The 25,062-nt window shown below is 52.4% G+C and overlaps 1 protein-coding gene across 7 annotated transcripts in view; it reads right to left on the bottom strand.

Annotated features, from left to right (window-relative positions):
- The window catches only part of LOC105469124 (CD300a molecule), a 38,505-nt gene extending 21,243 nt beyond the window's left edge, over positions 1 to 17,262 (bottom strand). For 2 of the 7 annotated variants that reach the window (XM_071083540.1, XM_011719731.3), the window contains exons 1-6: positions 16,494 to 16,779; positions 9,678 to 10,007; positions 8,826 to 8,979; positions 5,993 to 6,087; positions 4,056 to 4,093; positions 3,539 to 3,646 (exon numbers count right to left, since the gene is read on the bottom strand). In XM_071083540.1, coding sequence (XP_070939641.1) covers positions 3,539 to 3,646; positions 4,056 to 4,093; positions 5,993 to 6,087; positions 8,826 to 8,979; positions 9,678 to 10,007; positions 16,494 to 16,710 — 942 coding nt within the window. In that variant the 5' untranslated portion in view covers positions 16,711 to 16,779. Of the gene's footprint in view, positions 1 to 327; positions 1,335 to 3,027; positions 3,186 to 3,538; positions 3,647 to 4,055; positions 4,094 to 5,992; positions 6,088 to 8,825; positions 8,980 to 9,677; positions 10,008 to 16,493; positions 16,798 to 16,862 lie in introns of those variants that run through there. The other 5 variants (XM_011719729.3, XM_011719732.3, XM_011719727.3 and 2 more) reach the window with 5 other exon arrangements.
- Between the last annotated feature and the right edge of the window lie 7,800 nt (positions 17,263 to 25,062).

The following is a 25,062-nucleotide window of genomic DNA, read 5'->3' as shown; positions in this document are numbered from 1 at the left end:
TCGTACCACTGCACTCCAGGCTGGGGGACAGAGCGAGGCCCCGTCTCAAAAAACAAACAAGCAAACAAACAGACATCATGGTGAGAAGCAGCTGTGACCCACCTTCTCCCACTCAGTGAGGACTTCTCTCAGGATGTCCCCAACCCACTGCACCCACAAGGCTTCTCTGCACTCATCTGGTATCAAAGCTGGGAGCTTTCTTTTTTTTTTTTGAGACTGAGTCTTGCTCTGTCACCCAGGCTGGGGTGCAGTGGCCGGATCTCAGCTCACTGCAAGCTCCGCCTCCCAGGTTTACGCCATTCTCCTGCCTCAGCCTCCCAAGTATCTGGGACTACAGGCGCTCGCCACCTCGCCTGGCTAGTTTTTTGTATTTTTTAGTAGAGATGGGGTTTCACCGTGTTAGCCAGGATGGTCTCGATCTCCTGACCTCGTGATCCGCCCGTCTTGGCCTCCCAAAGTGCTGGGATTACAGGCTTGAGCCACCGCACCCGGCCTACTGGGAGCTTTCTTGAGCAGAGGATTGCAGACACATAGCAGGCATTGTTTAAATAACTTTTTACTTCTCCCTTAATAAGATATTTGAAAACTGTTTTTATATCTCATATTAAAAATAAATCTAGGGGTCCAGAGAAACTTGCCACCAGTCCTGGAGCCATCAGCTATTCTCTCCTCCCTCTGGCCTCAGTTTCCTTGTCTGTGAGGTGGGGAGGATCTTTGATCTTGATCTTTAGTGGGTCCCCCCGCCATGGCCCCCATGTGAATAGATCTCCGCTTTGGCACTCTCTTGGCTCTTCTTGACAGTTCTCCCCAGCTCCCAAGCAATTCCAGACATTCCTGTGGGACTGTGATTGACAAAGCTATTGGCAGGTGCCGCCTACGTGAGCCACATCTTTTCCTGGAGCCACGCAAAGCATCTTTGTCCTCCACACACAGATCCGGGATGAAGCAGGGGCAAAGGAGAAAGGGGCGACAGGTGCTGGTGACTGGGAGTGCTTCCTGCTGCTCCCCGGAGTCCCCAGCCCTGCTAGCCCTCAGGGAAGCCAGTCGAGCTGATGGCAACAGAGGGACAGCCTGGGAAACCCAGCTGCCTGTCTGTTGGTCACTGTCGTCGAGAGCAGGCTGAGGAGGACGTGGGCCAGGGATAAGGGAGCCATCCCTGGACTTCCTGGGACCCATGAGACCTCCGGACAGTGAGGCAGGACAAAGGCCTATGTCTTCTTTATCACACTGTAATGTGAATCTGGTTCCTTCTCCTGGGGCCTCTGAGCAGCTATCCTGTTGGTGTTAGAATCAAACACCACCGAGGCATAGTGAAGTTCTTCCCTGGGGGCGGCCTGCAGAGAGAAACCGAGAAACCGGAGGCTCGGGAGAAGCAGGGGAAGGAAGGACCCCCAGCATAGGACAGAGGAGGGAGCACACCTGAGGGGCCTTGGGGAGGCCTCACTGCAGAGGCTGTACTGTCCTGGCCTCTTTCTCTTTATGATCCTGTCCACCCAGCTGCTCCTCCCCACCTGCGCAAGCCACACCACAACATCCCCAGCATCAGAGGCAGGAGGCTCCCTGGACTCCTTGGGGCCGACCCAGCCTGGTCCATTCTACAGAGAAGAAACTGAGGCCCTGAGAGTTGGCTGGGCTCCCCTGAGACACCTCTGTGCTTCTCTTAATGAAATATTCTTGCGGCCAGGCGCGGTGGCTCACGCCTCTAATCCCAGCACTGTGGGAGGCCAAGCGGGTGGATCACTTGAGGTCAGGAGTTTGAGACCAGCCTGGCAACATAGTGAAACCCAGTCTCTACTAAAAATACAAAAATTAGCTGGGCGTGGTGGTGGGCACCTGTAATCCGTGCTACTTGGGAGGCTGAGGCAGGAGAATCACTTAAACCGGAGAGGCAGAGGTTGCAATAGCCAAGATTGCACCACTGCACTCCAGCCTGGTGACAGAGTAAGACTCTGTATCAAAAAAATAAAAAAAAAAAAAAAAGAACAGAACAGAAAAGTTCTCACAATGAAGCAGCCATGGGTCCCTTTCTGGGGTCCCTTTCTGCAGAGGACCCCTAGTCCTCTAGGTAGAGGTGAAGCCAGTACAGGGGTACCACATTGGCCCTGCAGCTCTGATTAACTTGCTGTGCTGTGGGCATGAGTCCCAACTTGTACCATGGGGGCTGGGAGAAGAGTAAGACCATGCCCCATCCACTTTAGATCATGAGACAACAAGTTAGAACAACAAGATGTTGCTGGTTCCAGGCCATGCAGCTTTGTGGACACAAGATCATGTCACGCAAGGAAGGAGTCAGGCTTGACCATCGCAGGGGCGCTCAGAAACTTGGCCAGGAGCTAGCCGAGTGTGGTGTCTCAATCCTGTAATCCCAGCACTTTAAGAAGCCAGGGCGGGTGGATCACTTGAGGTCAGGAGTCTGAGACCAGCCCAGGGCAGGCGGATCACTTGAGGTCAGGAGTCTGCGACCAGCCTGGCCAACATGGTGAAACCCTGTCTCTACTAAAAATACAAAAATCAGCCAGTGCAACGGCATGTGCCTGTAGTCCCAGCTACTCTGGAGGCTGAGGCTGAGGCAAGAGAATTGCTTGAACCTGGGAGGCAGAGACTGCAGTGAGCTAAGACTGTGCCACTGCATTCTAGCCTGGGGGACACAGCAAGATTCTGCCTTAAAAAAAAAAAAAGAAAGAAAGAAAGTTGGCCAGGAGCCATCCAGGACCCTGGGTCCCCAGACCATCCTTATCCTCATTCTGACAGGTGGCGGGAGGTTGGGGAGGGGTGTGGCTATCAGAGGACCCAGAAGTTGCAGGACTGGATCCCCTCTTCCCCTGTCCAGTGCAAAACGGCGGCCTGGGGAGAATGGTACCAGGCTGGAGATATCCCAGGGAGTTGGGCCACTTTTCTAGGCAGACCAGCAACAGTGTCCCCTGTCACCCTGGTGCCAGCCCTCCATGGCACCACACAGCATGTCTGAGGGGCCCCTTCAGCTCCCAGGCCTGGGGGATTCTTTACGCATCCCTGTCTGATGCTTACATCTCTCCCGATCCTCTCTGCCAAGTGACCCGCAGCTTCTGCTTGAACTCTCCCACTAGTAGGTGAGTCATGACCCAGGGAGGCAGCCCCCATCCTGTTATTCCAGTTGAAGGTGGCTGCGCCCAAGGGTTGACCCACAGCGGGTCACAGACAAAAACCTGGAAAGCAGAGTTGATGCCAAAGAGATGATGAGACCAAAACAGTGAGAAGTCTCAGTTTCTCACCTTGGTGCATGATACACAGCAGGTGCTTAACCCATGCTGGACTTCACGGACTCTCAGAGCCATAGCTGCTGGCCACCCCCCTAACCGCCCAGCTGCAATGACACCAAGCCCTTCTAAGGACCTCTACTCTGGCAAAATCAACACTTGTTCCATCTCCGTGTGTCCCCATCCCTGACAGGCACAAGATCACCAAGCTCACCCCTTCCTTCCCCTTCTGCCCACCCCCCTAGAGGTGCCCTGGCACAGCCCAGGGGCCGCATGCCCAGAAGCCAGGCTCCTGCACTTACCACGGTGCTGTATTCCACCTGCACCTCTCTTGGTGGTGCTGGCTCTTCCTGCAGAGGCCACGACAGTAGCTCCAGATTCGCGTAGTGCAGCTCACTCTGCTCGGCAGCCTGGGTGGGCGGGAGGTCCCAGGTGGGTGTCCACGGAGCTCTGCAGCCTCTGTTCCTGCATCTCTGCACGTGTCTCCCCCTCCTCTATGCTCTGAGCGCCTCAGCCCCCACTTCTCCTTCCTGCCTCCACCCCACTCCATCCAGTAGTTGAATGTTCCCCAGGTCAGCTCCGCTGGGAGGGCCTCCCTTCATTCCATTTGCCCCATTTGGGAGGGGACAGGCTGGCCAGGACTCAGAACAAGACCCAGTGACCACATCTCCCAGCATCGTTCGTCCTGCTCTGGGCGAGCTCCCCACTCCATGCATCCACCATCCATCCTCCATTGGCCGATGGGACTGTCCAACTCCCCAGCATCCTCTGTACCCTCCACCCAGACACCTGATACACCTCCTGCTGAAGCCCCCTTACCTGCTTGGGGTTCTGGGACAGCTCCGAATGCTCACCAGCTAGAGATAAGAGGACAGGAAGGAGGTTGAATCCTGGAGCAAGGGCCAGGATGGAAGGTCCTACAAGCCTTCTGGGAAAAGGCCTTTCCCTAGAGACCTCAGCCCTGGGGACCTATCCCTTCAGGCCTGAAGCATGGTAGGAACTCAAGAGTTTGTTGAGTGAGACTCTGTCTCAAAATTAAAAAAAAAGAGAAAAAGAAAACAAAAAATCATAGATGAATTTATAAAGGCATAGAAAAAAAGACTGGAAGGACATACCTCAGGTGCCAGTGCCTGGTTTTCTCTAGGTGGTAGGGTTTTTAGTTATCATTGATGATGGGGGATTTATTTCCTTCTTTGTGCTTTTACTCATTTTTCAAATTTCCTACAATAATCACATATATCCTTCTTAAGGGAGGAGTGAGAGCCTTTCTGGGTGAAAGGGCACAAAGGAAACCGAAAGGGACTCAGAACTCAAACAACCCAGTGGCGTCCACGTGAGTGCTGAAGTTTAGACTGGGGTTGCCAGAAAATGACACAAGCGAAGCAGACGGGAAAGAGGAAGTGATTTTCTTCCTATACACCCTGTACAGATCTACTATAGCTGATTTCTCCCCCAAAAGCCTGGGTCCCACGGGAGGCACTGGGGGTGCGTGTGAGCAGTGCCCCCACCAAGTATGCACCTACCTATCCTGCAGCTATGAGTGGGACAGGATAACCCCATCTTTTCCCACCCCAGTCTCACTGTAGCCTTGAAAGGCTTTGGACAAAGATTCCCCCGAGAATCTTCTGCCCATGGAATCCTGAACTTTCCAAACAGGGAGGAAGTTTCAGGCTTACATTTGACCTCGGCCAGGAATCTGCTCTCCTAGAGGACTGGTGGCCACGCCTCCACTTGTTCCTCTGTTCCTGTGCTTATTCAATTCGCCTATCAGGTATTTATTGAGCACCTACTTACTGAGTGCCAAGAGTTTCTGTTCTCTCTTTTAATCTGAGCTCAGAGGAGGGCAGCTGGACTAGAGGTTGCCTGGAGCCCCCTGGGGTGCCCATTGTGGCTGGAGATATTGAGTAACACATTAATTTGATGAATATTGGTTCTGTACCTCCTTGAAGCACATGCCTGTGGGAAGACAGGAGAGGACACCAGCAATGACAGTCTGGTTTCCAAAAGGCTGTGACAGCAGAGGTACAGCCAGGAGGGGTCCCAAGTCACTCTTTGGAGTCAAAGAAAAGGTCCCAGAGAAAAGAAAGTCTGAGGACCACCGTGAGTCCACTGGGAGCAAGCTGGGGAGAGAGGGCAGGGGAGGCCCTCCAGGTGTCCAGAGTAAACCCAGAAGGAGAGGAGAGGCTGAGGTTGAGGCTGTTATTAAAGGAGATACAAGAAGTTGGTTTCCAGGGTGCACGGATGGGGAGAGGGAGGTGGGTAGGGCCAGATCGTGGAAGGCCGTGACTCCTGGAGAGACCTGGACTTTTTTGGTGGGGGAGATCATGCAAGGGTTTATTTTATTGTACAGACACGGGGGTCTTGTTGTGTTACACAGGCTGGTCTTGAATTCCTGGGCTCAAGCAATCCTCCCATCTCAGCCTCCTGAGTAGCTGGAACTACAGATGCACATCACTGCACCCAGGCCACCATGCCAGGGTTTTAAACAGAAGAGGATCATTGCTTCATGGGCCAACCACCCTTGGGCTGGCAATGGGAATGCCTCCTGCTAGGGAGCCACCTCCCACAGCCTGTGACCACCACGCACAAGGATGCCTCCTCTGGGACCTGCCCTGTAGGATCACCCAGGGTGTGCGGTCTGGGTGTCGCATTTGATAGCAATACTCTGAGATGAGGACACAGCTTTGAAGATGAGTGTCTGTGGTCAAGGCCTGACCACCCCAGGTGGGGCAGAGGGGTGTGGGGAGCCAACTCACCTTTGATCCGTTTCTGAAACATCCTCCAGACTAGCAGGGAGGCCCCCATCAACAGAAGCAGCAACAATGCCAACAGGGAGAGGAGCAGCGGGAGCCTGGAGGAGGCACAGGGTGGTGAGGGTGGCATGAATTTGCCTTCTCCAATTTATTTTTTTTTAATTTTTATTTTTATTTATTTATTTTTGAGACAGGATCTGGCTCTGTTACCCAAAGGAGGCTGGAGTGCAGTGGTGATCATAGCTCACTGCGGCCTTGAACCCCTGGTCTCAAATGATCCTCCTGCCTCAGCCTCCTAAGTAGCTGGGTCTACAGGCACAGGCCACCACGGCTAATTTTTAAATTTTCTGTAGAGACGTAGTCTTGCTATATTGCCCAGTATGGTCTCAGACTCCTGGGCTCAAGCCACCCTCCTGCCTCAACCTCCCAAAGTGCTGGGATGGCAGGCATGAGCCAACATACCTGGTCTCCTTCTCTAACTTTTTAAGTAGATAGATACGGTCAATTAAAAAAAAAACAGACAGTATAAAGCCTCCTTTCTACACACCCCCCATTTACACATTCCCCAATTTCCCCACATACACACACACGCTGTTCTTAAGAACCTTCCAGAGTTTCCTTATGTGTATACAAGCAAATATGAATGTACAGGATTTCCCTTCTCTTTTCACACAAAGGAGGCCTCCTCTAACACTATTCTGGTTTTACTTTACAACACATCTTAGAGGTCTTTCCACGTCAGTGCATAAAGAAGTCCCTCACTCTTTCCTATAGCTACAGGGTATTCCAACACATGTATAGACTGTGATTTATTTAAACGTTCCCTCTGAATGGGCATTTCCCCCAGTCCTTTGCAATGGTAAACGTTGCTTATAAATCGCCTTGCAGCTCCACCTTTTCACACCTGACCACGCAGCAGCAGATTGACCAGGAGGCTGACGCAGCCCAGCTTCAGGCCCCTCCATTGCTTGGGCCCCTTCCTTCATGCCTATGTTTGCATTCATAATTTTGTCATATTTTTCTTAGATTTCCCACCCACTAACCCACCCCGCAAATTGCACAACCTCCAGGCCCCACAGAACCCAGCACTGCCACCTATGCATATCTACAGGATATGGAAGTGGCAAGTTCAAGCCTGAACTTTGCCTTGTCTTATATGTTGGCAGAAGCCTGTAGAGGGGTTTCTGGGTGTTGTCTAGTAAAGAATCTGGCTGGCCTTCGTCCCTAGCTCTTAGGAGAGAGGCTCTAAATCCTTGGAATTTCCCAAGAATTAGGAGTGTCTTTGTTGTTCATGAGTCACACCTGGACTTTGGTAAGAGATGAGACAATAGGATGGGGCTGGTCACCAGAAAGGCCAACCACATAATTAGAGATTTGGAGCCCTGAGCTGGCCCAACCTCCCAAAGAGGGATTGGAGGTGGAGACAGTTCAATCACATCATACCTATGTAATGAAACCCCAATAAAAAATCTGGACACCAAAGCTTGGAGGAGCTTCCTGGTTGATAAATATATTGAGGTGCAGGGGGGAGGGTGCAGGTGATGCTCCCTGATTTTAGCTGGAGAGGGCACAGAAACTGTTTGGGATCCTCCCAAGCCTTGTCTTATGTGTCTCTACGTTGGCTGGTCCTAATCTTTATCCTTTATGATAAAACTGTAAGTATAATGCTTTCCAGAGTTCTGAGTCTAACAAATTATTGAACCTGAGGGGGTCCTGGGAATCCCCAAATTTGCAGCCAGTTGGTCAGAAGTGTGGTGGCCTGGGGATCTCCAAAGTTTGACTGGCATCTAAATCAGGGTGGTCTTGTGGATATGGAAGCTCTTCACATGTGGGGTCTGCACTAACTCTAAGTGGCTAGCACCAGGATTGAATTGTGGGATTTTGGGCTCGAATAGGGAGTCCGTGAATCCCAGAAATGGTTTGTGACTGCACATGTTTTTCTGAGGAGAGTGTCCATAGATGTCAGATTCTATGTGGGGTTGGTGACCCCCAAAAAGGTTAAGAACCACTATTTAGAGAGGAGAACTCAAGGCTTTGGAGTCACATAAACCAGAATTGGAAGCTTAGCCTTAGCCTCTTGTAGCTACTTGACTGGGCAAATTGCTTAACCTCTCTGAGTCTCTGTTTACTCATCTGTAAAATGAGGATTGATGTGGGTTGGCTGTGTCCCCACCCAAATCTCGTCTTGAATTGTAGCTCCCATATAATTCCCATGTGTTGTGGGAGGGACCCGGTGGGAGATAATTGAATCATGGGGGTGGTTTGCCCCACACTGTTCTCGTGGTAGTGAATAAGTCTCACAAGATCTGATGGTTTTATAAGAGGAGACCCCTTTTGCTTGGTTCTCATTCTCTGTCTCGCCTGCTGCCACGTAAGACATGCCTTTTGCTTTCCGCCTTGATTGTGAGGCCTCCTCAGCCATGTGGAACTGTGAGTCCATTAAACCTCTTCTTCTTTATAATTTATCCAGTCTCGGGTATGTCTTTATCAACAGCGTGAAAACAGACTAATATCGGGAATGATGACAGTACAGGGCTGCAGTGAAGGGCAAACGAGAGCACTCACGTGAAGCATCTAACATGGGCCTCGTAGGATGTCACCAGCCCTCAGTAACTATCAGTTTCCTTCCATCTGCCCCCCGACTTCTCCCCGACCTGAGCCCCCTTCCAAAGCCAAGGGCAGGTCCAAGCCGGGGTGTACAGACTGTGGCTTCCAACCTGGGCCTGGGGCAAAGGGAGTGATGCACACCTATTGCTGACCCACATGGCCGAGGTCCCTGCCCTGGGCTCCTCCCCGCACAGGGCCCCTTCCATGTCTCAGGGGCTAGGGTGCTTACTGTGAGCTCACGACCTCCTCATTTTCCTCCCAGTTGCTGGTACTGTGGGTGGCACTCACTGTAAACAGGGAAGTAGATGATACAGGTGGAAATGCAGTTGTGATTGTTGAGGTCTTGGCCGCAGTGATGCTTATAGGTGTCATTGACATTGATGCTGGTGGCAAAACCACATCATCAGATCCAGGGAGCCATCCTATGGCTCTCCCACCCCTCAGGATGCCTTTTTGGTTTGATTTCACACAAAATGTCCACTCAGGAAGGGGGCAGGATGCAGGACCCTGGGGCCAGAGTCTCTCCAGGACCCTCCTGGGCCAACTGGACATTTCTGAACAGGACACGGGTGCCACTCCCAATGGTCCTGATTATCCATCCTGCTGATGAGGGTCCAGGTCTCCTGCAAGCCTCCCTGCGGCAGAGGAGTCTGTCTACACTGCAAATCTGACCTGTCTTGTGCTAAGGCTCCCCCTAAGGGCAGCAGCTTCCCATCTGGCCCCCCGGCCTCTCTGTGCAGCCCCACCCTTCCCCCACGCAGCTGCACTTCTGTGGGGCTGAGCCACAGGTGCGCTCCTGGCTCCTTCACAGGCAATGCTCTCTCAGCCTCCCTGTCACCGGACCCTCCCCTTCTTCAATACTGGGCAGACACGTCGGCTGCTCCAGGAGAAACGCTCTGACTGTGTTCCCCTGGCCCCCACCTCTCTCTCTCTCTCTCTCTCTCTCTCTCTCTCACACACACACACACACACACACACACACACACACACACACACAGTCGGCTTCACGTCTCTGGCCTGATTCCTGCCCCAACAATTCCAACCTGGGCCTGTTTAGGCGCTGAGGGAAGGAGGGGCTCACCTGGGGACATGGACACCTCAACCTGGACTATGGGATCTTTGTGCCACGGTGTATCCACCCCACACCAGTATGTGCCTGCGTCCTCCTCTGTGAGGTTCTTCAAGGTCACTGTGAAGCTGAGGTTTGCAGGACAGTCCCTGATGGACACTCGGCCGTTCATTTCTTCTGCTGATCCTTTGGTGTCCACAATCTTGTCACACGGGAGAAGCCATCGTTGTCTGCACCAGTATTTGTTGAGAGTCTTGTGTTTCTCCTCATACCAACACTGCACGCTCAGGGATCCCCCCACGGGGCCAGCCACGGTGCCGGGGCCTCTCAGAGCAAAACAGCCTGGAAAACACAAGCCCAAGTCCCGGCTCTTCCTCAGATGAGCCTGGTCAAGGGTGCCCTGGGGTCAGGGCCGCATGGACCCTGGGGGTGTGGAGGAGGTAGTGGCAGGCAGACAGACCTTGTCCACCCAGAAGCGGGGACTGAGAGGCTCCCTCCGTGCACAGGTGGAAATGGGGCAGAGGCTTTCCAAGGAGACTGGAAGAGCTCAGGCTGGGCGCCCTGGGGTCACCTCCTCCAAAGATTCCACAACCGCACATCAGCACCCCCAGCCCTCAGTCCCTGACTCCTTCACCTCGTATCAGCTCCATCAGACAGATTTATACCTTGAGCATTCTCTTTTCTGCTCTGCCACCCCCAAGATTTTGCTCATAGCAGCCTCTTTCTCCAGCCCCTGCCTCCTTTCCCACCCCTCTCACCCACCGGGGGCCTCCTGCTTCCAAACCTGCCAGGACCGTGAGAACTCACGCCTCAGCACCTGCCCTCCCGGGAGGGCCACCCCAGCCCTGGGCGCTCTAGCAAGAGGAAGATCAGCCCTCATACTGATCTGGTCCCACCAGGGGGGCAAACCCGGGCAGTAATGGGGTTGTCAAGCCATTTTGACGAGAATACTGGCCGGGTACAGTGGGTCGCGCCTGTAATCCCAGCACTTTGGTAGGCAAAGGCGGGTGGATCACTTGAGGCCAGGAGTTCGAAACCAGCCTGGCCAACATGGTGAAACCCGTCTCTACTAAGAATACAAAATTTAGCCGGGTGTGGTGGTGCACACCTGTAATTGCAGCTACTGGGAAGGCTGAGGCACGAGAATCTCTTCAATCCCAGAGGCAGAGGTTACGTTGAGCTGAGATCGCACCACTGCACTCCAGCCTGAGTGACAGAGCAGAGACTCCCTCTCTCAAGTCACAAACGCAGAAGGCTCACTGACAAAAACTTCAGTTCATCCTGTGTCTTAGTTTGCCCAGCTCTCCTAGACTTAAATCTCAGAAATAAATAAGCTTCCTTGAAAATTATGTCTACCATTTTCCCAAATAATTCTCAGATGCAAAGCGGGGAGAGTAAGGTGATGGCTCGAAGCTAGTGTCGGCCACCAAGCAGAGGACACATGGCCCCTGCCCAGGGCAGATGGGCATGTGCCTGCTGGGCAGTTATGTGTGCAGTGTCTCACTGCCCTTGTAATTCTGTGGCCCCATATTGGCCAGGGATGGCGGGAGGAGGGCTTGCTCTCCTTTCCTCGGGTTAGAACTTTTTATTTTGAGGTGGAGTTTTGCTCTGTTGCCCAGGCTGGAGTGAAGTGGTGGGATCTCAGCTCACTGCAACCTCTGCCTCCTGGGTTCAAGTGATTCTCCTGCCTCAGCCTGCTGAGTAGTTAGGATTATAGGCATCCACCACACCCAGATAATTTTTGTGTTTTTAGTAGAGATGGGGCTTCATGTTGGCCAGGCTGGTCTCGAACTCCTGACCTCAGGTGATCTGCCCATCTTGGCTTCCCAAAATGCTGGGATTACAGGCATGAGCTACTGCGCCTGGCCAAAACTCTTTAATTTTACTTACTGTTTCAAATGCTTAAATCTCCACACACATGAGACTTTGAGACCACGCTAATGAAAGCCCCAGGTGGGTAGGGGTCTCCTTCTCATACCTTCAATGTCTACAGGTGCCTCGCACATGGTAGGCCCTCTCTAAAAACTTCAGTGCAAGCTCCTCCTCGACCCCATTGGCTCCACACCCAGCCCACGGCTGCCCAAAGATGATGACAAGCTCCTCGGTGCCTCTCCCAGAGGCCCATCCAAACCTCTCCTCGCCTGGATGAACAGATCCCCCTGCAGGGAAGGCCGTTCTAAGCTTGCTACAAGTGTGATGTTTCCTGAGACTCTCAGCGGCAATTGCCAGGACAAAGAGAAAGAACCTCAGAACCATCTGCGTTTACATCTCTACCCTATTACGTATCAGCTGTGTGTTCCGGGGCAAGGTAGTTAACCTCTCAGAGCTTCAGACACCTCGCCTATAAAGTGGTGACAATTGTCCCTGACTCATATGGCCTTTGTGGGTGTTAAATGAGACCACAGGTGTAAAACGCCTGGTAAATAACATTAGGTTGAATCACATGAAATGGCTGATATTCAACCTTTTGACCAAGACAACAGGGTTTCACATGACTTGAGCTAATAAAACTAGATAACCTTTGGGCTGGCCTAAATAAGACATGACAAGAGAAAAGGACTATAGATGAAGAAAGAATGAAGAGTCAAGGTATCATTTTGCAGAAATTCCCTACAAAAAAATTCATAAACTTAGATGAATGTGATTTTCTGGAAAAACAAATACTAAAACTGACATATATTAAGTGCTTAATAAGTAAATGGAGCCTGGGCAACATGGTGAGATCCCATCTCTACAAAAAAATACAAAAATTAGCCAGGTGTGCTAGTGCACATGTGTGGTTTCAGCTAGTCAGGAGGCTGAGGTGGGAGGATCACTTTAGCCCAGGAGGTCGAGGCTGCAGTGAGCTTTGATCGCATCACTGCACGTCAGCCTGGGTGACAGAGTGAGACCCTGACTCCAATAAATAAATAGGCCAGGTGCTGTGGCTCATGCCTGTAATCCTAGCACTTTGGGAGGCCAAAGTGGGAGGACTGCTTGAGCCTAGGCGTTTAAGGCCAGCCTGGGCAATGTGGTGAGACCCTTATCTCTACCAAAAATACAAAAAACTAGCCAGGCATGGTGGCATGTGCCTGTATTCTCAGCTACTCAGGAGGCTGAGGTGGGAGGATCACTTGAGTCCAGGAGGTGGCGGTTGCAGTGAGCTGTGATCACACCACTGCACTCCAGCCTGGGCGACAGAGTGAGACCTTATCTCAAAAATAAATAAATACTGTCAGTTCCCAGCCCACCTTCACCCAAGATGCTGTTCCTGCTCCCTGTCCTGACCCGATTCCCTGCCTCTCCTGGGCTGCGAATCGTCATCTTTCTTTGTCCACGTTTTGGCTTCTCTCCTGACCTCAGTGACTCCACCACCTCTGCCCACAGCACCCAGTCCTGTCTCTCGTCCTATCTCCAGTGTCTGACTTCCCTTTGGATTTAGTCTCTCTTCCCCCCACTCTCTCTCTTGCTCTCTCTCTTTCTCTTTCTCCCGATTAACTTCTTGCCTCTGAAATCTTGGATAAAAAACGGTCACTCAATCTCCCCAAAGCTCTGCCCCATCTGTGAAGGTGTCATTATAATTTAGAGATTGCGAAGTGTCAGAAAACCCTCCGTTTGCTCCCCGACTTACCCGGAACGACCACACGGATCCCCAGTGCTCCCACGCTTGTGCTTGTGTGCTTTCTCTCCTCCAACCCGAATCACCACCCCCAACCCCTCCAATCATAAACAGGAGACTGGGGACCACCTTGGGGCCAGGGTCCTCTACCAGGATATTCCTCTGTCGTCTTAATGTTTTCCTTTAAGATCACAGAGTCTTGACCCATTAACTCTCAGATAAATGACTGAACTGTCCAACTCAAGAGGTCAGAAGAGGAACACACACACGCACATACACAACACGGAATACACACACACACACACACAACACAGAAAGAACCAGGTCATCTTTCACGAATTGGTGAATTCACAGAAATCAGTGAATTAAGAAACAGAAAAACGGTGGAGTTAGTGTATACATTAATAAATGGATTTTTTTTGTAAGGGGTAAATGATTAACTATTTTATTTTATTTTTTTGAGACAGAGTTTCACTCTTGTCACCCAGGCTGGAGGGCAGTGGTGTGATCTCGGCTCACTGCAACCTTGGCCTCCTGGGTTCAAGCGACTCTCATGTCTCAGCCTCCCGAGTGGCTGGGACTACAGGGTGGGTGCTACCATGCCTGGCTAATTTTGTGTTTTTAGTAGACACGGGGTTTCACCATGTTGGCCAGGCCGGTCTCAAACTCCTGACCTCAAGTGATCCACCCACCTTGGTCTCCCAAAGTGTTGGGATAACAGGCGTGAGCCAATGTGCCTGGCCTTAAACAATTAATTGGACTAGTGGGTAGCCAGACCAATAAATAAATAAATAAATAAGACACAGACATAAAATTCAAAAGAAAAATGACAGTTTAATTTGCAATTCTCTACAAGTAAGTCTGTAAATCTGGACGACACTGATGATATTTTAGGAAAATATAAATTATCAGTGTAGGCCAAGAATAGACTTTTTTTTTTTTTTATGAGACAGGGTCTTGCTATATTGCCCAGGCCAGTCTCAGACTCCTGGGCTCAAGCTATCCTCCCACCTCAACCTCCCAAAATTCTGGGATTACAGGGGTGAGCCACTGTACCCAGCTAGTTATTAAGACCAGCTCGTTATTATGACTGTTATTAAGAAATTATTTCCCTTCCATCAAAAGAAAAGAAGCAAAACTCAGACAGTTTTACAAGTTAGTTCTTTCAAAACTTCAAGGAACAAATACTTTCAGTTTTATTTAAACATTTGCAGAGAACACAGAAACAGGGAGAGCTCCCTGATTCTTTTCATGACGTCAGCATAATATATCAAGACAAACATCCGACCAGATCTCCTAATGTAATTCACCTCCTTCATAGCTGAAAGGATAAAAATAATAATTTCTATAGATAATAAAAATGGTATTTTGTGGGGGCCTGGAGCAGTGGTTCACGCCTATAATCCTACCACTTTGGGAGGCCAAGGCTGGCAGATTGCCTGAGCTCAGGAGTTCCAGACCACCTTGGGCAACACGGTGAAACCCCGTCTCTACTAAAACACAAAAAATTAGCCAGCAGTGGTGGCAGGTGCCTATAATCCCAGCTACTCAAGAGGCTGAGGCAGGAGAATTGTTTGAACCTGGGAGGTGGAGGTTGCAGTGAGCAGAGATCAAGCCACTGCACTCCAGCACTGGGTGATAGAGTGAGATTCTGTCTCCAAAAAAATAAATAAATAAAAATAAAATAAAAAATGTTTTGTAGGAGCCAGGTGTGGTTGTTCAAGCCTGTAATCCCAGCAGTTTGGGAGGACAAGGTGGGAGGATCCCTTGATCCCAGGAGGTGGAGGCCAGCCTGGGCAACATGGTAAGACCCTGTCCCTAAAAAAAATTAAGAATCCAGCTGGGTGTGGTGGCACACACCTGTAGTTTCAGCTACTGGGGAGGTTGAGGTGGGAGGATCACTTGAGCCTGGAAGTTGGAGGCTACAGTGAACCGTGATTGCACCACTGCACTCCAGTTTGGGTGATGGTGGGAGACCCTGTCTCAAAACATAAAAATGCTGGCCAGGCTTGGTGGCTCATGCCTGCAATCCCAGCACTTTGGGAGGCCAAGGTGGGTGGATCACATGAGGTCGGGAGTTTGAGACCAGCCTGACCAACATGGAGTAACCCCATCTCTACTAAAAATACAAAATTAGCCAGGCATGGTGGTGCATGCCTGTAATCTCAGCTACTTGGGAGGCTGAGGCAGGAGAATCACTTGAACCTGGGAGGTGGAGTTTGCAGTGAGCCGAGATTGTGCCCTTGCACTCCAGCCTGGGCAATAAGAACAAAACTCCATCTCAAAAAAGAAAAAAAATTTAATAAATAAAAGTGAAAACGCTTTGTGGATAGTTGTGAGTGGATCCCTTCTTCCTACTAATGAGAAGCTCTGGTCCTTTTCCCCCGAGTCAGCGACAGGGCAGGGACAGCCACCACCACTGCGTCCGCTGGGCCTCATTCTGGCTGTACCAGCCAATGAGTCAATGGGAGAAAGAGAAACAGGTATCAGACAGGAACTGAAAACTCCCCATGCACACCGATCCTATGGAAACAGAAGAACACCCGAGAGAATCGAAGGAGCACCAGTCATGGGAGGATGACCCGTTTCCAAGTCAAGACACCAAAAGTAATAACCTTCCCACAGACAAGTAGTTAGCAAATATAATTGCAGAAAACCTCTGATCTGTAAGGAAAGCAACCAAAAAGATGTAAAATATCCTAGAAGTAGGCCTGAGGAGTCTGCACAGGACCCGTCTGAGAAGAGCAGTGGATGTGACTGAAGGCACAGTGGGTGACTCTGCGGGAGGAAGCCCTGCGCTTGGACAGGGAAGGCTCAATCCCACGCTTCTCTGCCCGGCCTTTTCCCTCCTTGCCCTCCCTACCACCTTTTCTGTCCCCTCTGTCCCATATGCCCTTCTTGGAGAGGACTGACCCCTGGTTCTCAGGCCCACGCAAGGGCTAACCGTAGCCAGGCCTGCCTCGAGACTTCCTCTGCTCAGGCTCCAGCCGCTGGACTGCCCTGGTTAAATCTCCACATTCCAGAGACTACTGACCCGCTCCCCACTCCCACCCTACCTCCCCCACCGCCCCGCCCCTCCTCCACACCCTGCACCTGGTGAGCCGGGCATCTCCGCCACCCTCCCCACACCCCCCTCCTCCACACCCTGCACCTGTTGAGCTGGGCATCTCCCCTACCCTCCCCACACCCCCCTCCTCCACACCCTGCACCCAGTGAGCCGGGCATCTCACCCATCCTCCCCACATGCGCCTCGCAGTCAGTGGCTGCCGCTCTCCACCCATCCTGCCTCTCGCCCCTCTTCCTGTAAGAATTCAACTGAAAACCTAAAAGGTTCCTTTTCTGCACCAACCCCTTATCACTCACCCCACTGTGGTTCAGCCAAGGTACCTGGGTGCAGAGCGGGGAGAGGCTCTGGCTCCTTCCTCTCCCAGGGGTGTGGCCCTTCATCTGTCCATCTTACATGGTGGACAGAGCGCAACCCGTTCTGCGTTCTGCACCGAGTCCAGACTCGGGGTGTCTCCTGTGACACCTGCCCTGCGGCCCTGCCCCTCGCACCCTCCATCCCTGATGCAGACTTTCCCGGGCAGGGAGCCTCTTACCTGGGACCCAGAGAAGCAGCAGAGCCCAAGGCAGCCACATGGTCCCTTCCCCAGCACAGGCGGCACTTGCAGCGCCAGGTCCCAGCTGGACCCGAGGGGACAGTCACGACTCCAAGGCCCTGACTTCTGCTTTTCTTGGTGCCGCACTGCTTCCTTGTTCAGCTTCTTTTGGTTCTATTCCTGGAGCCGGCCAGAAAATGGAGGAAGTTGGGGAGCCCCGGCTAAGCCTCCCCTGGGAACGGTGCGTCCTCCTTAACGCAGGTTAAGGTTGCAGGTTCCTCGGCTATTTCTAGTGATGAGACCTCTCCCTGTAGTGACTCCGTAGCTCGCAGGACTGATGCCCGACTCTCACCTCCCCGGGTCTCCTTCTAGTGGAAGGCCCAATAACTCCTCCCTCCTTTCCTTGTAGTCAAGATGGGCAACCCTGGGGGAGGGGCCCGCTGAGCCGGCTCCTCTCACCCTCCGTGGTGCCCACGAGGAGGCTGCCCGGGGGAACTCCCCTTTCCTGAGTCCCTTCCCTGAGTCCCTTGGGGGTCCAGGCCTGGGCTTCCAGGCTTAGGGAAGGGGAGTTGTCATCGTGACCCCAGAGTCCCTGAATGGTTCCTAGTCTTGGAAATGTATTCAACTTGACACGGAGGTCCTCCAGCCATGCTTCCTTTCTATATAGCCCCATTGGAGCCAGCTCGGGGCTGGGCACAGAGCAGGGACTCAGTGAGCCTGTAAAGACCCCTTTCTTTCCTGATCCACACGGAGTTCAGACTCTAAACACACACACTCACACACTCACACTCACATACACTCACACAAACATACATTCACACACACTCACACCCACACACATTCACAAACTCACATACACATACGTAAACACACACTCACACACATATTCACACACACACACAAACACATTCACAAACTCACACACACACATACACTCACACACACGCTCATATATACACACACACACACAGGCCCTCTCACCCACACACATTCACAAACTCACATTCACACACACAAACACAAATTCACACACACTGATACACACAAACGCACATTCACACACATTGAAACACATACACTCACATTCACACAACGCATTTACACACATATACAACTGAAATACACTCACATATACATTCACACACACAAACTCTCACACACACACTGACACATTCACACACAGTCACACTCGCAAACTCACACAGTCTCACACGCGTGCCTTGAGTAGGTGCCCCAGCTTGCACAGAATGACCAGGTGGGCACAGGAAATGCCACTCCTAATGTGTAATGCATCACCTGGGAGCTTGCAGTCCCTAAGCTCAGAGCGTCCACCCACACGGAGCCCTGTGCCAGCTATGGGATCCCAAGAATGCCCTTCTTGCTCCTTTTGGAATTTTTCACTATCCTCTTCCTTCCAGCCCCAGGAGCACCTTGCCCAGGAAGGTGTCAGGAAGCCAAGGAGACCTGTGGGCTCTGCTGCTGGAAGATTCAAGGACAGAGCCTGGGGGACATTGTGGAAATTTCCATGATGATGCAGTCATAGATTAACTAAAGCTCATTAAGATCCAAGACACTTTGGGGCCGGCCGTGGTGGCTCACTCCTGTAATCCCAGCACTTTGGGAGGCTGAGGCGGGCGGATCATGAGGTCAGGAGTTCGAGACCAGCCTGGCCAACGTGGCGAAACCCTGTCTCTACTAAAAATACAAAAATGTGGTGGGCGCCTGCAATCCCAGCTACTCGGGAGGCTGAGACAGAAGAATTGCTTGAACCCAGCAGGCAAAGGTTGCAGTGAGCCGAGATCGTGCCATTGCCCTCCAGCCTAGGTAACAAGAGCAAGACTCCATCTCGAAAAAAAAAAAAAAAAGATTCAAGACACTTTGGATCATGACACTGTTAAGCTGAACATAAAAATGCAGGAGATGCGTCATATTCGGTGGTTTTTGTGGCCTGATCGTTGCAAAGTTTCTCAAAAATTATTTTTTGGTTTAACCATGACCAAAAAGGAGCTGCTGCAGTCTTGAACATCCAGGCCAGAGAGAGAAGCGGAAGGCTAAGTTCTGGCGTGGCTTGTCCACTTACCACTGAATGACCTTGAGCAAAGCCTGTGGCTTCTGTAAAACGTCAATAATGACAGCTTCTCTGTGGGAATAAATATTATAATGATTATACAAATACTGAAATGTCGGTGTTCGTTAACATCCTCAGGTCAGTTTTTCTGAGGGAATACATCTCTACTTTTGGTGAAAGGTAATAGGAAAATTGGATTCAACAGGAAGTGTGCTTCACAGATAATCGATGAGGTGCAATTCTCCTTAGGCACATAGAGAAACACCTGACTTACTGCAAAGGAAAGGGATCGGGGGATCCCTTAGACCGTGCCACGCCCATCCTGCTCACCCTACCCTGTCCACAAACCGAAAGGAAGAAACAAAATGGTGCAAAATAACCACAAAACGTGAGAGAATTCAGGAAGTTGCACATTCTGGCTATGTCCCGATAGCCGTCAGGTAACATGACTCAGGGGGAGGATGAGCTGAGGCCACAGGGCTGAGGCCCATTTCCCAGGGGTGGGGGTGGGGGGTGGTCCCACAGCAGCCACAAAACTTCTGATCAGCTCTGGAGTCTCTTCCTGGTGTGGACACACATGCCCAGAGGCCAGTGAGGGGTGCTGGTGGCGATGTGGGGTTGGGAGCTTTCTGGAAAGACCTGCAGCAGCAGCATTGAGCCTTGTGAACCACAGGATCCTAAGAAAAGATTTGCGGAGTGGATGGGCTACGGCACTTCCCAGCAGAACTTCCCTTTTGAAAGCAGCCCAGTCTCAGAGCCACCCTCCTGCCGGGGCAGCCTGGCTGTTCCCCATCCACTCTGTTCCTTCCTCCCCTGAGCTTGAAGCTGGGAGGGCCTCAGCCCCATGGGTGCCACTCAAGGGCTGCCCAGAGGCTGGGCACCCAGAGCTGAGAAGCGGGATCAGGGCGGCGTGACTGTGGCCCCCCATTGGGAGGAACAGCTTGACAGCTGCTGAGCACAGGATGGAAAGGGGGGGAGGCTGACCTCTCGGGGGAACCTGCTGCCGCTTGGTGCTCTTGCTGTGTGTACTTTGAGTTGTGTACTCAAGGTCTGAATGAGATTTGCAGGGGGAGGGGCATTAGGGAAGGACAAAGACTGGGGACTAGGAAGATCTCGCTTCCTTTCTTTCCCCAGGAGACTGGGTGAGACCAACTGCAAGAACCTGATGCTACCTGGGGACAGCCCACGCCCTGCCCTCCTGCCCATCTCTGGAGAAGCTTCCCCACCCCTCCTGCAGCCCCCAGAGGCTCAGGCAGCTTCAGTAACTCATGCCCTGGCACGTCCCGCGGTCCCCAGGCCATACATAGTCCACACCAGCTGGTCACGATGACTGGTAACCTGCTCTCCTGGTTGGTCCTGGGTGTAGTGTGGTGAAGATGAAGAGGAAGAGGAAGCCGTAGACAGATGTGTGGTGATCATAGTCAGAGGCCTGGGAGCCTCAGCGTCCCACAAGGTTTCCTGTCCACGATGCCAGTGCTCCATGCAGGCCCCAAACCCAAGCACGCCTGTAGTCCCGGCTACTCAGGAGGCTGAGGCAGGAGAATCGCTTGAACCTGGAAGGCGGAGGTTGCAGTGAGCCGAGATTGCGCCACTGTACTCCAGCCTGGGGTGACAGAGTGAGACTCCGTCTCAAAAAAAAAAAAAAAAAAAGAACACTGGCTCCACCTTGGCTCTGTCCCCACCCCCCAACCATCCCTGGTTGTCTGTCCCATAACTGGTTGGCCCCAAGGGGACACATTGTGACCCTAAAAACTTAGGGTGGCCGGGCGCGGTGGCTCAAGCCTGTAATCCCAGCACTTTGGGAGGCCGAGACGGGCGGATCACTAGGTCAGGAGATCGAGACCATCCTGGCTAACACGGTGAAACCCCGTCTCTACTAAAAAATACAAAAAGCTAGCCGGGCGACGTGGCGGGCGCCTGTAGTCCCAGCTACTCGGGAAGCTGAGGCAGGAGAATGGCGTAAACCCGGGAGGCGGAGCTTGCAGTGAGCTGAGATCCGGCCACTGCACTCCAGCCCGGGGACAGAGCGAGACTCCGTCTCAAAAAAAAAAAAAAAAAAAAAAAAAACTTAGGGTGGCAGGGAGGGGAGTGAGCAGAGACTGGACAGAGTGGAGCTGGGGTGGGCCAGATGATGAAACTTAGCCCTGGAACAGGCAGGTTGTGGGGAGGTGCTTGAGGGGGATCCCACAGTCCTGCTCCTAACTCCCAAAGTGGCTGGAGCCAGGGGATGCCAATCAGGCAGTGGAACCCAGCAGCCAGGAAGGGGTGCAGTCTGCAGCCCCCTAAAGAAACTGCTCTCCTTGGAACCCTGGTGAAGTCTGAACTGGCTAGTCACAAGCAGCCCCTGTCGCCATCTGATGGTGGCTGCTAGAGCTGCCCGCTTTCTTGGACAGGCAAATCAGTTCTTATCTCTGCAGGTCTGGAAGTGGAGAGGCGTCTGTATGCGGATCCTTCCAGACTCCCCAGCCAGTAGACCAGGAACAGGGGAAGGCTCCAGCCCCTTTGGAGGAGAATCTGAAGGCTCCAGAGGGTGAAGCCCTCCAAGGGAGAGGAGGAGTGGATGAAAAGAGAGGGAGAGGCAGAAGTCACAGGGGTGGCCTGGGCACAGTGGCTCAAGCCTGTAATCCCAACACCTTGGGAGACGGAGGCATGAGATCACTTAAGCCTAGGAGGTGGAAGCTGCAGACAGCTATGATCGTGCCACTGCACTCCAGCCTGGGAGACAGAGAGAAACCCTGTCTCTAAAAAAATAATGAAAATGTTTTAAAAAGATGTCACAGAGGTGGAAATGGCACAGTGCCCAGCCTTCAGACCAGGCTACCCAAGAGGGTCCACGGGTGCCGTGGGTTGGCCTCTGTGGTCTCTTGGGCTCCTGGTTGGCAGTCGAGGAGACCCAGGGGACTCTCAATGCCCAAGAAGGTCTGTAGCCCTGAGGCCAAACTGGGACTGTCCAGCTGCCCCTGTAGCGTAAGCAGGCTGCAGCACTTTGGCTCCACTGCCTGCCTCAGACGGACTGTTCCAGGAGAGGGGAGGGGCTGGGCTGCAGGCGGGGAGTTGCCTCTAGGATGGAGAGGGCAAAGGCAGGAACCTGGGTTTCACGCCTCCCTCCCCTCCCCTGAGTAAGGTTACATGCTTTACCTTAAGGCTCTAGAGTCAAGGGACACGGCCCCAGGGCTCCCAGCTGGCAGTGACCCCTTTGTGAACATGTGTTTTGGCCATAGGTGCAGGAACCCAGGGTTGTGACTTTAAATACTGCTGAGAGCCCGGGCGTGGTGACTCACACCTGTAATCCTAGCACTTTGGAGGCTGAGGCAGGTGGATCACTTGAGGTCAGGAGTAAGAAACCAGCCTGGACAACATGGTGAAACCCTGTCTTTATTAAAAACTCCAAAAAAATTATCCAGGTGTGTTGGGGAGCGTCTGTAATCCCAGGTACTTGGGAGGCTGAGGCAGGAGAATTGCTTGAAACCAGGAGGCGGAGGTTGCAGAGAGCCTAGATCATGCTACTGCACTCTAGCCTGGGAGCAAGACTCCATCTCAAAAAATAAAAAATAAATAAATAAACACTGCTGAGATCTCTAGCTTCTAGAGAATAGGAGAGTCAACTTTTATCGTGGGCGGTTTTGGGGGTGTATTAGTCAGGGTTCTCTAGAGGGACAGGACTAACATAGATGTAGATATAAAGTGGGAGTTTATTAAGGAGTATGGACTCACACAATCACAAGGTGAGGCCCCACAACAGGCCATCTGCAAGCACAGGAGCCAGGAAGCCAGTCCGAGTTCCAAAACCTCAAAAGCAGGGAAGCTGACGCTGCAGCCTTCAGTCTGTGGCCACAGGCCCAACGCGCCTGGCAAACCACTGGTGTAGGTCAAAGAGACCAAAAGCTGAAGAACTTGGAGTCCAATGTTTGAGGGCAGGAAGCATCCAGCACAGCAGAAAGATGGAGGCTGGAAGACTCAGCTGGTCTGCTCTTTTCATACCTGCTTTTATGGTGCTCACCCAGATTGAGGGTGGGTCTGCCTCTCCCAGTCCACTGACCCAAATGTTCATCTCCTTTGGCAACACCCTATAGACACACTCAGGAACAATACTTCGCACCCTTCCATCCAATCAAGTTGACACTCAGTATCAACCATCACAGGAGGTCGGAGTGTATGTGTTGGGGTGGGGACTCAGAGTGTAGCAAAAATAGCAGCGACCTGGAGAGAGCTCTGTGGGGTGAAGCAGAAAGAGACATAACTCCAACGCAGCTTCCCGGTCCCGCTGACCACATTTGCTTACACAGATTCTGGCGGAAGTCTCAAGCCTAGGTGCACATGAAAATTCTTCGGGGACCTTCGGGGGAGGGCATGGTGGCCCACACCTGCAATCCCAGCCAATCAGGAGGCTGAGGTAGGATGATGGCTTGAGCCCAGGAGTCCTAGACCGGCCGGGCAACATATGGAGACCCTCTCTCTAAAGAAGAATCAGAAAAACATCCGTGCCTGAGTCCATGAGTGGAGCCCTGGCAGAGATTCCACACCCCGAGGAAGAGGGAGGGTGGGAGGGCACTGCAGTGGGAGAAAAGAGATTTCAGACACCAGACAGTGCATAGGAGGGGGTGGAGGAAGTGCAGAAGTTGGCTGGCCATTCCACCTCAGGGAGATATTCTCCAACCCCGGGACTACCTAAGCTCTCCACAGACAAGGAGGGGGTCTCTTCAGGGAGGACTCAGCATGACAAGTCCCAGCCTCCTGCTGAATCCTGCCCATAAAGTTGGTTCTGAAAGTGAATACATGAATGGATGGATGGATGGATGGATGGATGGATGGATGGATGGATGCCGAGAGTGATGAGGAGCATGAACTCTGGGTTTCACTGCCTGGTTTGAATCCCATCCCTGCCTCTGATAAGCTGTGTGACCTTGGCTGAGTTACTAACCTCTCTGAGCCTCAGCTTCTCCACCTGCAAAATGGGGAAAAAAATCACACCACTCCACAGTGTCCACACTCCATAAATGTCGGGATTATTGTTATCTGCAGTCTTTATTATATCACCACCACCCTCCATGCTCACGGGGAATGCATGGTGCTGCGGCCTATGCCTCTTCTTCCCTATCCAGAAGGAGCAGAAGAGCCTCCTTGGCCTCACCCCGTCCATCACACAGCCTCCTTTCCCTCTTCTTTTTCTGTGCCCTGAGTGTCCCTGGCTCCCTTTCCCACCTGCCCCTTGTTATCCTGAGAGAGTCACATCTTTCAAAGGCCCACCCCTCACCTCCCCACCAGACCTTGTTCAGGGACCCCTACCTCACCCCTACATGACGTCACACTTGGATGGGCCGCCCCAAACCAGGGGACCAGGACGCATCCCCCAAGGTCTGCTGCTCCAACTGAGATCTAAGCACCACCATGCCCGCTGATGCCGCCAGGTGGCGCTCGGTGCCCAGGCACTGTCAATTTGTTCAACAAACATTAATGGCTGTCCCCGTTGAGCCAGGCACTGGGTCCAAAGATGGGGACATGAAGCTAAAAATACCGCAATATCTCCTTTTCAGGAGCTCATGGTTTCGTGGAAAACATGTAAACAAAGACGGGAAAACAAAGGATTGCCTTAAAAGGTGAGAGGCAGAAATCCCAGGGGCCTAGGTAGGAAGGCCCCCTTCTATCAGACGCAGGGAAATGGCAGGAGACAAGTGGCCCAGGGGTCCTGGACACCAGCCCCGTGCCTCCTTCTCAGCCCACTTTCTCACTCTCCCCTTTGAGGAATTCTGGAAGGAGGGTGAACAGAGCCCTTGAAAAATATAGAAAAACATCCAGCCTGTCCTCAAATGGGTCCTCAGTCGTGGGGGAAGCTGGAGAACCACAGCCTTAGATCTCTTGACTCTTCCCTCTCCTACCCCAACCCCGTACTACAGTCCCTCCACAAGGTCCCACCTCCACCACTGAAAAAGTGAGAAGGTGATGGCTTGAAAGGCCTCCCGGTCACTCAATCACCCAGCTCCTTCTCCCGACACCCCCAGGCAGTGGTGGAGGCAGCATTAACCCATCTCAGCCTCCCCTACAGTAGTGGGGCCCAAGTTTGGCTGATGTAACAAACACCTGGGGTACTGGCTGAGAATGCAGATTCTGGGGCCTGCCTCGGACCAGCTGAAT

Source organism: Macaca nemestrina, chromosome 17, assembly GCF_043159975.1.
Source record: "Macaca nemestrina isolate mMacNem1 chromosome 17, mMacNem.hap1, whole genome shotgun sequence".
Lineage (NCBI taxonomy): Eukaryota > Metazoa > Chordata > Mammalia > Primates > Cercopithecidae > Macaca > Macaca nemestrina.
Note: the sequence above shows the minus strand (reverse complement) of the source record. Positions and strands in the feature narration are given on the sequence as shown.